This window comes from Natator depressus, chromosome 4, assembly GCF_965152275.1.
Source record: "Natator depressus isolate rNatDep1 chromosome 4, rNatDep2.hap1, whole genome shotgun sequence".
In the NCBI taxonomy this organism is placed as follows: domain Eukaryota; kingdom Metazoa; phylum Chordata; order Testudines; family Cheloniidae; genus Natator; species Natator depressus.
Window position 1 is genome coordinate 10,349,463 of NC_134237.1, and position 13,792 is coordinate 10,363,254.

General features: G+C 41.6%; 1 protein-coding gene across 2 annotated transcripts in view; it reads left to right on the top strand.

Moving 5' to 3' along the window:
* The window catches only part of WRN (WRN RecQ like helicase), a 113,139-nt gene that overhangs the window by 55,661 nt on the left and 43,686 nt on the right, over positions 1–13,792 (top strand). For both annotated transcript variants that reach the window (XM_074950380.1, XM_074950382.1), the window contains exons 11-18: positions 1,303–1,447; positions 2,277–2,352; positions 3,849–3,916; positions 4,128–4,236; positions 6,742–6,810; positions 9,293–9,375; positions 11,120–11,226; positions 12,485–12,672. In XM_074950380.1, coding sequence (XP_074806481.1) covers positions 1,303–1,447; positions 2,277–2,352; positions 3,849–3,916; positions 4,128–4,236; positions 6,742–6,810; positions 9,293–9,375; positions 11,120–11,226; positions 12,485–12,672 — 845 coding nt within the window. The remainder of the gene's footprint in view (positions 1–1,302; positions 1,448–2,276; positions 2,353–3,848; positions 3,917–4,127; positions 4,237–6,741; positions 6,811–9,292; positions 9,376–11,119; positions 11,227–12,484; positions 12,673–13,792) is intronic.

Below are 13,792 nucleotides of genomic sequence, written 5' to 3' on the forward strand. Positions count from 1 at the left end.
TTTGTTATAGTGTAGGGTTTTTTCCCAGCAAAAACTAAGTATTTTTGACAAAAATCAGAAATCATCCTGTCATACTCATTCTCTTCCCCCTCACTCTTGCCCTAATCCAGCAAAGCACTGAAGCACAGGCTTCAAATTAAGCCTATGAACCATCCCATTGAACTCACATAATTAAAGTTAAACAGCTCTTTCCTGATAAGAACATAAGAACGGCCATACTGGATCAGACCACAGGTCCATCTAGCCCAGTATCCATCTTCTGACAGTGACCAGGGCTGGATGCTTCAGAGGGAGTGGCCAAAACACGGCAACTATCTAGTGATCCATCCCCTGTCGACCAGTCCCAGCTTCTGGAAGTCAGAGGTTTAGAGACTCGCAGAGCATAGGGTTGTATCCCTGACCATCTTGGCTAATAGTCATTGATGGACCTATCTTCCTTTCACAAGCTATCCCGACACTGTTCTTTTCTGTTATGTACATGTGGTAGAGTGAGCTTTATTTACATTCTAGTCTATGAAATGCTGGCTGATGAGTGAGTGAGTAGGAAGGGATATTTTAGTAGTAAAGTACTGCTAAAATACTCAAGCTTTTCATATTTTACTTGTCCCACTGAACGTCACATCACATCAGGAACTGCATTCTTTCTCCATCTATTTTTCAAGTCATTAGAAATGAACAAGACTGTTTTTTCATAATACCTCAGTTCCCACCGCTCCCAATCAAATTCACAGAACAGAATCCCAAAGGAAGAGAGAGAATCAGAAATGAAAGCTGTTGCCCAGCAGTTTAATCACACGTCCTGAAAGAAGCTATTTAACACTGAACAGATGTTCTTAAAATTTTGAAAGACAGCCTCAGAGGAAGGATTGGAGAGAGTGTCATGTATTTGGCAAATGAGAATAACCATTTCTTCTTCGAGTGATGTTCCCTATATGTATTCCAGTCGTTGCTGAGTATGTCAGCGGAGGGGATGGAGGGTGGGTATTGGAATATTAATAGGGATCACATATCTCGAAGAACCTCCAGTTACAGGTAAGCAACCTCCTCTTATAAAAGGTAACATTTAGTGGAATCTAAATTAATAAAACAATAACATTTGAAGGTATGTCGGTCTCTAATAATGGCAATTTCTCACATGCTTGATCTTCTTTGTGCCTCATGCTGAAGGATCTGAGCCAGGCCATAATTAGAGTAGAATTCATGTGCCCTTGAGCAATATTGCTTCAAACAAAATGGCAGGTTTTGTTCATTATTGTTTCCCCTTTGTACAATAAGGGTTAACTTTTTACTTCCAATTTTCAGTCTATAGAAGATGTAAACAATTCTAAAATCAGTCAAACTGACTCTATCTCCATTGAAACCAAGAGAATTGATGGCACAAAATTACGCCTTTCTCCAGATGATGAGGAAGATGAAGGCATTGAGGAGGAGGAAGAGGAGAGTTGGGGTAAATACTGAATTACAATATGAAGTATGAGTAAAAGTTGACAATAACTGTGTACTGTGTGTAAAAGCAGACTTGGAAGGTAGCTTAAAGCCCTGTGTTTAGTTAACTGCTCATGGAGACACCAAGCAGACGTTGAAGTTCTGAAGTAGTGCTCACTGATACTTATGAGACCAAAAGATAACTTGGAGTCAGATTTTGTCCTTGGCTAAGCGTAGGCGATTCCTTCCAAACTAAAACTGGAAACATTCAGAACAAGGTAGATGGGATGGGGAATCGTTTGTCCCAAACTGATGCCCTCTGCACAGCCTGTCTTCCTCTCATCACGTCTGTCTCACTGCTCTGTGAAGGCTCCATCTGTGGGCCCTGGCTGGTCGATCTTCTCCCTGGTGATTTTGACCCAGTGGTTGGGAACTGGTTATGTGGAGACAGGGCACATGGGAAGTGCTGCCAAAGTGAGTCCTGGCCTGCCCAACCTTTGCTCCCTGAAATCTTCCCTTCAGCTAGGCAGTCTCCACCCCAGCCATTTCTAAAGAGTTATATTTAACTGATGTGTTGCAAATAGAAATTGGTAAGAATATGCTAAGGTTATTGGTTGCTAGTATTTCATAGGGTTATATAGGTTGAAGAAGTAATCTTACCAACTTGGCATGAAGAAAGAGATTCATGGTTTCATTCCTAACAGTGTTTTGCAAATTTGCTAGACTTTCGTGTTAGAGCTGTGTGAATCCGGGGCCCAGGAAATGAACAGCAACAAACTTCCTAATCTCTTTCATTCCATAGCTTTTCACTTGTAATAAAGCTAAATATGCATGTGTTGTTTTTCCTTCAGATCCTTTGTTGCCTGCACCTAGTGAAATAGAAGTCACATGCTTAAAGACATATTTTGGGCATTCTGGTTTTAAACCGTAAGTGTGTTATCAATTATCATATAATGTACGTGTCCAGTTCCTATCTTTTGTTTAATTTAGAATGATTTTCTATTGTTGCTTATGATAACCACCAACAGTAAGCTTAGTGTTGTAGAAGATGCACAAAAAAGGCCTAACCCCGGCCTTGAGGAGCTGTCAAAGTAAATCTCATAGTGAGGTACCTATATCAAAGCTCTTATAGAGTAGACATCCATGTTCTTGTCACTTAGCAGGCCCAGGTAATTAAGGTGTTAAACTTGAAATAACAAAGGTAATTTAGATATCTCAAGATATTTCAAACAACAAGAAATTTAAATTACTAACTCTTGTCACAGTAAACTTCATAACTGGGGTGGTTGTGTTTTTTTTTTTTTTTTGTATTTTTCTGTTAGACACGTAGTATGGAAGAACAGAGTGTGGTAATGCACAAAGGGCAGTGATAAACAGATAGCTTTACAAACAGTGCTAGTATACAGAGGATAGATTTCTAAGGCATCGTAACCGATATGCGGTATTAGTTTATATACATCATATAACAAATTGCCTAGAATATTATGTAGTAATTTAACTGTCGGTATGTAGCAACTACTTGGTAACCTAGGAGCAATAATGTGCATATTTCCGTGTTGCTGTAGCTGTGTTGGTCCCAGGATATTAGCTATGGGTGAGGTAATATCTTCTGTTGGACCAATAAAATGCATTCCCTCACCCACCTTGTCTCTCCAGTAATGTGTATGACTTCTGCGCACTGCAACACATCTAAAATTTATCAGTGTTAGATCATTATATGGTCTTATTTTCAATATAAATATGATAAAATAATTCTTAAAATGCCGTATGTCTTGCGATGGTCATGGAGCAAATCTTGTGAAAAACTGGTTTGGGGAAAAATCAATTTGGTAAATTCTGAGACACAATAAGGCAAATTTGGATTTTTCTCAACTTTATTTACATTGATACCCTCTCTTCAGTTGCACACAAAAAGGACCAAAGCTGTGTTTGGCAGCAGTGTATCATTTCTCTGCCTTTTGTGGTGAAAATAATTGAGAAACCTATTTGAAGATCAGCTTTTAATAACATACTGGCATCTACTGCATTTGTAGTCTTCCATTTATCATAGAAACATAGAATATCAGGGTTGGAAGAGACCTCAGGAGGTTATCTAGTCCAACCCCCTGCTCAAAGCAGGACCAGCCCCAACTAATGATTGAGGCAAATCCTGCTTGCCTTACTCCTACACGTAGTCCCAATATGACTTCAGTGGGACTTCTTGTAGGAGAAAAACAACCACGGTTTGGCTGTAAGTAGGGAGTGGGGAGAGGGAGCACACCTAGAATACGAAGAAGGTGGTTTCAAGTGTGGTTTTATTGAACTGACAGTTTTACTTTAAATTCTAATGTTACACATGTGGATGCCAGATATGTTGTATAGTAGCGCAAGATACAGTTCCTTATAGGCAAATAAAAATTAATCAATATGTATTTAATTTCAAGGGTCCAGTGGAAAGTGATCTCTTCTGTTTTACAAGGCAGAAGAGATAATCTTGTTGTAATGGCAACTGGTAAGTACACACCTTACGTTAAAGGAACATATGTAAGCTGATTCTGTGACTGCTTTGTAGGGAACATGATCTAAAAATGTCTTGCATGGATTTATTGAGTGTTAGGAAGTACAATAATGGGGAAAGTGAGGCGCAAAATAAGGCTTTGGAGAGGAATTAGAATTTCAGATATTTAATATGCCTGTCATTAGAGGTATGTTTTCTTTTTAAGGATATGGGAAGAGCTTGTGCTTCCAGTTCCCACCCATTTACACAGGAGGTACAGGAATAGTCATCTCTCCTCTTATTTCTTTGATGGAGGACCAAGTGCTGCAGCTTGAGTAAGTAGTATAACAGTAGCAGGCAGATGCCATGTCCCTACAGAAGCCGAGAGATGCTGCATCTGCCATTTGTTGGTGTGAAAGGCTGCATCTTTGACACTCACTTTTAGGCCCACCTCGTCTGACCCCCCTGAATAGCACAGGCCAGAAAACCTCGCCCAGTGATTCCAGCATCCAGCCCAATAACATCTAGTTGAGCTAGAGCAGATCTTTAAGAAGGAGATGTCCAATCGTGATTTAAAGACGTCAGGTGATGTAGACTCCAACACTTCCTTCTTGCCTTCGCTCTCTCCGTTTCACCCTTGGAAATAGAGAGAAGTGTTGCTGCACCCATCTCTGTTCCCTCCTGCCACCTGTGGCCGTCAGAACTCACCAGTGTCTTCTCCGCTAGTGAATAATTAGAGAATGTCTTGTAAATAATACATCGTTAACATTAAAGATTAGCAAAAAGAATGAGGAGTACTTGTGGCACCTTAGAGATGAACAAATTTATTTGGGCATAAGCTTTCATGGGCTAAAACCCACTTCATCGGATGCATGCAGTAGAAAATACAGTAGGAAGATATCTATATATATATATATACACATAAAGAGAACATGAAAAAATGGGTGTTGCCATACCAACTCTAGTGAGACTAATCAATTAAGGTGGGCTATTATCAGCAGGAGAAAAAAAACGTTTGTAGTGATAATCAGGATGGCTCATTTCAGACAGTTGACAAGAAGGTGTGAGTAACAGTAGGGGGAAAATTAGCATGGGGAAATAGTTTTTAGTTTGTGTAATGACTCAGATTAGGTTATAGTTAGTTTAGCAGCAGTTCTGCTCATTTGGCAGCTTCTGGTTCCCCTTTTTTTGTCCAGTGAGTCTTTTTCCTCAGATGTTCCCATCTGCCCTTATGCCCTTATGGCGGATGCTAAGCCCTTGGGGTTCAAACTCTGCCCTTCTGGTCATGGGCTGATGCCCTGGACTGATGGCCACCTCAGATGCCATTTGTGCTTGAGGGGATCTCATGAACCCTCTTGCTGTTCAGTCCTCAGCTCCTGTTTTACTAGGACCAGAAATTCAAGGGAATCTCTCTTAAAATGGCACCTGCTAGACCAGTCCACAAGGGATACCTCAGAACCTGAAAGGTCTTCTCTGGACTTTAAGCAATGATGCCTGAGCCAGAAGTTGTTAGAAGCTGAAGCTGGACAAATTCAGGCTACAATTAAAGCACAGTTTTTTTAACCAGGAGGGTAATTAGCCACTGGGACAACTTACGTAGGATGTGGTGGCTTCTCCATCGCTTGAAGTCTTTAAATCAAGATGCAATGTCTTTCTAAAAGTTTTATAGGCCGCGTGTGAAAATCACTGGGTGAAATTTTCTGGCCTGTGCTATGGACGAGGTCAGGCTCAATGATCACAATAGTCCATTCTACCTTTAAATTCATTTAATATTAATGTTGAATTTTCTGGATTTATATTGCTGCTTTTTTTTTTTTAATCTAACTACAATACATATGCCATTATTTCTCCTAAATTACCAAGATGTACTCTCAAGGAGAATTACACTGGCTCAGTGTCTTCCACCCTGTACAAACCAGACAGGGAAAATGCCTTTACCAAAGATGGAATTTTTGTATTAAGAACTTTCCTTATATTTGCTGTTTTCTGCTGCAAACTATGGTATCATGTAGATGAATGGCTATGATGTAGGTGAGTGGCTCGACAAACTAATCTTGCTGCCCCACAAGCACCTGGGGACAAATACTGGCCAGATTATGTTTATGTGTATCTAACCTGTTATCTAGACATTATATTGCTCCCATCAATGTAATCTGAGTGCCTATTTATTCACCACCTGCCCACTGGCTCATTAATTTTGGGCGCTGAAGAGATTTGATCTCTGCAGTCTCGGACACCCACTAATTCAGCTGTCAGTTTGGATGAGATCCATGTTCCAGTGCTGGAACAAATGGACAATTTAAAAAGCAATAAATCACCAGGCCCAGGTGGTGTCCATCCAAGAGTTCTGAAAGATCTCAACTATGAAGGGGCTGAGCTGGTAACAAAAATATTGAATTGCTCATTAAAAACAGCTACTTTACTGTATGGTAGCAAATTTTGTACCTATATATTTTAAAAGGATCTAAAGGTGATCCAAGGAATTATAGACCAATAAGCCTTATATTTGCATCTGATATATTGGCTGACACAATAATTAAATAGAATAGTAAAACACTTGGAAGATCATGGTACAATAGGGTCTAACCAGCATGGTTTCTGCAAAGGAAAATTAAGTCTCATTAATCTGTTAGAATTCTCTGAATAGATCTGTAAAGTAGAGGTAAATGAGAGCTGGTTGACATGTATTTAGACTTTCAAAAGGCCTTTGATAAGATCCTTCACAAGAGGCTAGTTATGTGGTGGGAGGCAAAACACTGTCATAGATCCTAAAATGGCTAAGAGACAAGAAACAAATTCACATGAATAAACCATATCTTGCTTGTGCTTTCTTCATACAGAATGTCAGGCATTGCAGCTTGCTTGCTTGGATCAGCTCAGTCAAAAAATGTGATAGGGGACATCAAAGCGTAAGTTTCATTACTTTTTAATCTCTCAGCTGTCAGGTCCTGAATACAGATACTTAAATTGCTGGAAAGAATTTAAAAGAATTTAGCTAAATTAGCTAAAGTCGTGCTCGTGTTAATGAGCAGTGAAATAAGTATGAATTTTTCTTCAAGTGTTGATTTGTGGTGTGGTCCTTTTGGTCAGCAGAGTCTGTTGGGCCCTTTGCCTCCAATGGGAGGGCATGTGGGAAAGTGAGCACGACTCTTACTGCCTGTGGCAGTGAGTTGGAAGGCAATTGTATTTCCCCTGCTTCTTGTGCTGTTTTTTCTATCAGACTTTGCCCCTAGCTCTTACTGGTTAGGATAGATCATTACTCAGTTAGCGTTAGATAGTTTTCTCTGCTTTATTGGCAGACTTTAGTTTCCTTTATTGCTGGCTGTCCCTGTGGCTCTGATCAAATTTTTCCTCCTCATGGCTGAGGCAAAGGCCTCAGGGTTTAAACCCGACCCCTCGTGTGATGAATTAGTGACTGTTCGGGATGGACTCACAAGGTGAAGGCCCTGTCCTCAATAGAAGCTCGGGTTACCAATCCGTCTCTGCCAGGACTTGATGTACTAGAGCAGCTGCTTGAAGTGCCATCTCGTGGAGTGTTCTGATGGGTAGTATTGGATTCTGAGCAGCAGCAGCTCTGCCCTAGATGTGGGTTGTAGTCTGTGCCTGTGCTGAGACAAAATCCCTTAGTGCCTGGTGAGCAGGGAATTCTACCCTGTGGTCCTGAGTCTCTGATACCAAAAGCAGGGAAGCTCATGGAAGTTGCTTCCAGTCCCCAAGACTGACCACTTCATCAGCCACTTCAGCTATGCTGAAGCCAGCTCCCTTCCTGTCACGGTAGGCATGAGTGCCATTCAAAGGGAGGAGAGTGGCACTGGTCTTCCCCCTTGGAACCAGGGTGGGAGAAAAAGAGGAGCTGTCAGCCCTGCGGCTCCCCTGACACACAAAGTCTGAGTCTGACCGCGCTGTGTCAGCCCGTGCTGCTGCATCAGCCTGGCTGCCCCCGTGCCCATCTGGGAGCTGTCTACCCCAAAGGTGGCACTGGCTTTCTCAAGGAAAAGACATTTCAGGGTTTCCGTGCCAAAGAAACATTGCTCATCTTCAGCTGAGTGTAATGTGACCCCACAACCCTGGAATCCTCTCCAGACACGCATCAACCTTGGGTCTGTGCTTGGCATGGTGAGCCCTCCCAACCTCACTGGGAGCCATGCCATGACCAGGTCACCACACAGAAGGCCCTGGTCTCCTGCTCTAATAAGGTCCATGAACCTATGGGCTCCCATTGAGCTGGAGAACCCGGGAGAACAAGAACAATTAATCTGGCCTTCAGGGCTTCTCTCTTCAAGCTGAAGGACCTTGCTGTCCAAGTCCTGGCAGACAGCGCCACGGCAGCTCTGGCAATTGTGCCTCCCTGTGGCAGGGAAGGGGTTGCTCAGCCCCGGCACCCCTGGGATGGCACACACCTAGTCCAGTCAGCATCTAGGAATTGTGTGAGGATACCGCGTGCTCAGTGAGATCAGACCCTTTGGAGAGTGATGCTGCCAGTTATTCACCTCTGCTGGGGGGCAGAGATTTCTTCTGAGATTTTCAGAAGCTCATAACTTGACCAAACTTGGGGAGACTTTCATGGGGATGGCAAAAGGCATATCTGACACTGGAGTGACATCATCATCCCCCGCACCAAATTTCTGGTCCCTGCTCCAAAGCGTGGAGACGCTTGAGGTTCAATGAAAATAGTTTTTTTTTTTTGTAGCATGGGCAAAACATTGTAATTTTTTCTGACCTCCTTCTCAGAAGTGGTTGAACTGTTTTAACTAAACCATTCCAGAAAATTCAGCCTGAGGCAGACAACTGGCATGGGAAAACTTCAGACTGAATGGTTAAAGCTTGGCAAAGTGATAACCAACTGAAAACAGGGCTTAAAGTTGGAGAGTGTTAGGCAAATTTAAGTTTATGCATTGCTTCCAGCACAGGCTATGACTGACTTTTTTCCTTTGTCTTTCAGTCTATTTCCCTTTCATTGTTACTGTTCTGTTTTATTTAATATTTGATCTTCTCTTCTCTTCCCCTTTGGAGTCTTTAAATCAAGTTTGGACATCTCTTTCTACCTCTTTAGCTCAGCCACCGGTTATTGGGCTGAATGCAGGAATCTCTGAGTGAGATTTCTGGCCTGGGGTATGCAGGAGATCAGACTAGATGGTCATAATAGCCCCTTCTGGCCTTAAAAATCTAAGAAATTCCTTTCCTCTTTCTCTTCCTGCCTTCCCTCCTTTGTTTCCATTCTCTCTACCCTCTCTCTGCATCTTTCGTTTCCTCTCATGTTCCCCGTTCACAACTTCTCTGTATTGTTCCCACCTTCATCTTATCCGCTGTACTCTTTCATTTCAGTTGGATGAATTGTTTCGGATTTCTTTCAGCTGCTGCATATGACAATGTATTTTCCCAATTTTGTAGGGGCCACTATAGAGTTGTGTATATAACTCCAGAGTTCTGCTCGGGGAACTTATCGTTACTTCGGGAACTTGATGAAACCATTGGTATGTTGTGGTAGGTTAATTTTGGGAGCTGTGGGGAATTTACTCCTGGGGGAATTCTGTACCACTGTGCAATGCAGAATCTGCACAGAATTACTGTTCCCTGCAGAATTTTATTTTTTCATGCAGAATTTGTGGTTTCCATCAAAATGCTTCCTGTTGATGAAAATCACAAATTCCAGCCCCGCACACAGTGGGGCTCCCACTGTCAGCCCTGCGCATGGCTGAGCTCCCGTTGACAGCCCGAGCCTCACCAGGTGTGGGGTTGACAGCAGGAGCCCTAGCCACCCGGGGCTGACAGTCCGAGCCACACTTGCCCTGCACGGGGCTGACAGATGGAGCAGCATTTTGCAGAATTTTAAGATATTGTGAGTAGAATTTTTAATTTTTTGGCGCAGAATTCCTCTAGGAATAGGAATTGGATTACGATGCTTTTATTCAAAGGTCCTACCAGTGATGTGTTTTAATATTTTTTTCTCTGTATTTGTTTAATATGCCCTGTTTTGAGAATTTCTCAGCACTGTTTCTCAACACTAACAGCAAGTTCAGAGTCCATTATGGCAATCCCGACTGACTGGTGTCAGCAGACTCTGTTACAATAACATTAAGATAATTACTAGATATAGATATAGAGCGCGCATAATGTTCATTCTGCATGAAAGACCAGCTACTAAGAACTGGTATAATAGAAGGATCAGTATAGGCTCTTCAGTATCGGTGTTGGAACATGCACTCAATGTTCTCAGAAGTATCTTCAAGAAATTAAAAATAATAAGCATATATTAGCATTCTAATTTTTCAGAATATTACACTTGATAAATGCATGCACTACAAATATTGTGTCTAATAAACTATTTTTCTTACTAAACACAGTAAAGCCACGAATGCCCCAAGTGACCATCAGGACAACTCAAAATAATTCCAACTTCAAACAACCTTTGTGATTTCCCCAATTTAGTGCCCAGTGCTGTGAGATGCGAACAGCTTCTTGAACTCCATTGGTGTCAATAGGATTTGAGTGTGCTTGGTACCTCCAGGACACGGCCCTTAAATTGCAGAGTCCTTTATATAACAGGATGATAAAAGCACTGGTTGCAGAGACAAAGTGATCGTTCAAACCATAATGTGTGATGCATGTGTTAGTATGAAGAGTTGCTTTAGAAGTTCCTCTCCCATCAGATTTACCTATACTCATGTTACCTCTTAAGAGGATTGGAGCAATCCTGGGAATCTCAGGCCTTATTTCAGTACCAAGGAAACAAAATTGATAGTAGCTATAAACACCTCGATGAATATTAGCAAACTAGCCTGAAGTCTTTGTTGGCACCAAAGGAGAGAGGAAGCATGCCTTGTTGTCTAGAAGTGGGGAGCTGATGTGACACACATCTTATGAGCGATGGACTTGAAGGCCAGGGACATGGTGAAGGGAAAAGTGGAGCAGAGGAGGAAGATCTGCAGAATCTCTCATGGCTTCATATGAAAAAGGTCAATGTGGAAATGGATTTCCACTGGTCATTATGTTAGAAGCCATTTTAGAAAAACACACAAACTAATTATACCTTTCCCTGGAATTACGAGGGCTCCCGTCTGCATTGTAGACGAGGGCTGATCAGACTTCACTGTAAAGTTTAACTTCAGTAAATGAGGTTTTTATTTTCTAGAACATTTTGTGTCCTTTCCTAAATCAGTGTTTATAATATAACTTATATGTTCATTTTTTGTTTTGTTTTTTTTCCCCCAACCCCAGGTATTACGCTGATAGCTGTCGATGAGGCTCATTGTATTTCAGAGTGGGGGCATGACTTCAGAAATTCATTTAGGACTTTGGGTTCGTTAAAGAAAGCGCTCCCTTCGGTGAGGCTCCAGGGTATAGCTCATTTGTAAATAAGATAAAAAAGGATGGTGTAAATTATGTTTAAAAGTAAATTTTTCTAGTAGGTTTAGGATTTTTTTTCTGACATTGCTCTTCTTTAGACATGCTTGAAGCACTGAGAAATTTGAATAAAACTAGAATGCACACCAGATACATTGTGTGCCCTGAAATGCTCCTGTGCCGTGTAAATTAGGGTGGCTACTTTTCAAGCCTTCATAGTGATGAAATATGCTTTCAGATGTATGCACCTGCATGTCCTATTTCAGTTCAAAGGAGATGGAAGTGTGTGTGTGCATCTGATGGAAGAACTTGATTTATAATGTATTCTCATTTATATTAATGCAGTGAATGGCTGTCAATATGCAGACCCTTAGTGACGTTTTTGTTGCCTTTTTGGAAAAGGACACATTTTAGTCATGGGGAAAATATTGGTCTGTATGTAGGTACTTATACTTGGGCTCCCACCATTCAAGCAGGATTAGTTTTTTTTCACTCAGGTGCTAGACTTAAAACATCTTATTCATTATGGCACCATACTTTCAAATTTGTGTATGCTGGAGTTGTGGGTACTCACTGCTTTTGAAAATTAGGCCCTTTGTTTAGGTGATAAAACATAGACAAAGCACCAAAATTTTTCAAAAATAGGAGCCTCAATTTAGGTGGCTAAATATGGATTCAGGAGCCTAAAGGTGGGATTTTGAAAACCACCCCACTGACTTAGAAGCAAAGATCTCATTGACTTTTGGTCACATAGGCATCTTTGAAAATCCTAACCGTAGGTGGCTGAAATATGGACATAAGAGCCTAACTTTTGGCTCCTGTTTCTGAAGATCTTGTCCTAAGGTATCTAACTTTAGGTACCCATATTTGAAATTGTGTGCAATCCTGTTGAAGAAACTGTAAAGGTAATTGTCCAAATCCAGTTTGAAAAAATATATGTTTAAATACAGTTTCTGTTTCCCCCATGTAGACAGGTGAATGTCCGTTTGTTTTTATGGAAGGATCGCTAATATATATTTCTTTGTGACACTAAAAAGCTCTGGGAAGTATAATATTGTCTCTATTCTTCAGAAGCATCAAATTTTCCAGGGACTATACGCAGATCAGGATATCTAGTCTCTTCCCATTTTTTCCCTTAACTTTGAATCACAATTTCAAAAAAAAAAAAAAAAGCAAGAATGACGGGTCTCAGATTTGGTTTTTTTTCCTTTCATCATTTCTCTCTGCTTTTCATTTCAGGTTCCTATTGTTGCTTTAACTGCAACAGCGAGCCCTTCAGTTAGAGAAGACATAGTGCGCTGTCTAAACCTAAAGAATCCTCAGGTCACATGTACTGGTTTTGACCGACCTAACCTATACTTAGAAGTTGGACGAAAATCTGGACAAATCCTTCGGGATTTAAAACCGTTCCTTATTAAAAAGGAAAGGTGAGGCTTTAGTGGTTGCTTGTTCTATCAGCTGCTGCTTTTGTATCTCAGATATTCTCAAACGTGTGCCAGACTGGGGGTCAAAACCAAGAATAACAAAGTGGACTTGGACTGGACTAGGACCAGGAGGCTAGGTTCTCTTCCTGGCTCTGCTGCTGAACTGCTGAGTGATCTTGGGCAAATCATTTCAGGTCTCTGGTTCTCTTCCCCTCCCACCATTTGTGCTGTCTATTTTATAAGTTCTTCAGGGCTTGGATAGTCTCTCGCTGTGTTTGTACAGTGCCCAGCACACAGGAGCACTAATCTTGGCATTCGTGCAATGCAAATGCTAATATTTAGCTGTAGAATGGATTACTTTCTAAACCATATTATGTGAAAAATAAGACGAGGATTATGCACAAATTCAAATTCAAAGTGATGATTTTGATTTCTAGCATTACGTTTTCATTTGCCTGGCTGCAAATGAAAAATCCCAAATGTGTTTCCTTACAGGTAGGCTGGCACAGACAGTCTCTTCCTTTTTTTTATTGACTTACAGATACACAAACACCAAAATGAAAGCATGATATGTATGTAGGGTGAGCGGGAGAAGGTTGGGTTTTGGTGGCAGTCTCTGTAGTTGCTGATGGGTCACTACCGTTGTGTTGTGATTCCATTCATATGGGCAACATATAGCTCTGTATTTGTGTCTGCTGTTTCTGTTTGTTTATTGTACTTTTATTTTCAGGGGAGGGTTTGGTTTTGTTTACAAGGGCAGCATGGCTGGAAAGTAGGGAAACAATGTGAGAGCTGTTGATCTGAGAAGATGTGGGGTGAAGGGTGGCAGGCTGAGTGGGTTGGAATGAGAATGTGTGCAGTGAGGGGAAAGAGAAGGGTGCAAGGCTGGGCAGGTTGGAGCGAGGGGTTGTGGGCAGGAGGGTGCCAGGCTGGGCGGGTTGGAGCAAGGGTGTGTAGAATGGGACTGGGGGGCGGGAAGTGTGCCTGGCGTAGAGAAGGGGAGTGTGTTGAGAGAGGTGGGCCACAGGCTGCCTGCCAGTGGGGAAAGATTTTCACAAGTTTTTGGCTCTTTTTAAAAATGCTTAGCACCCTCAGTCCCAGCAAGTGTATTTGAAAATAGTAC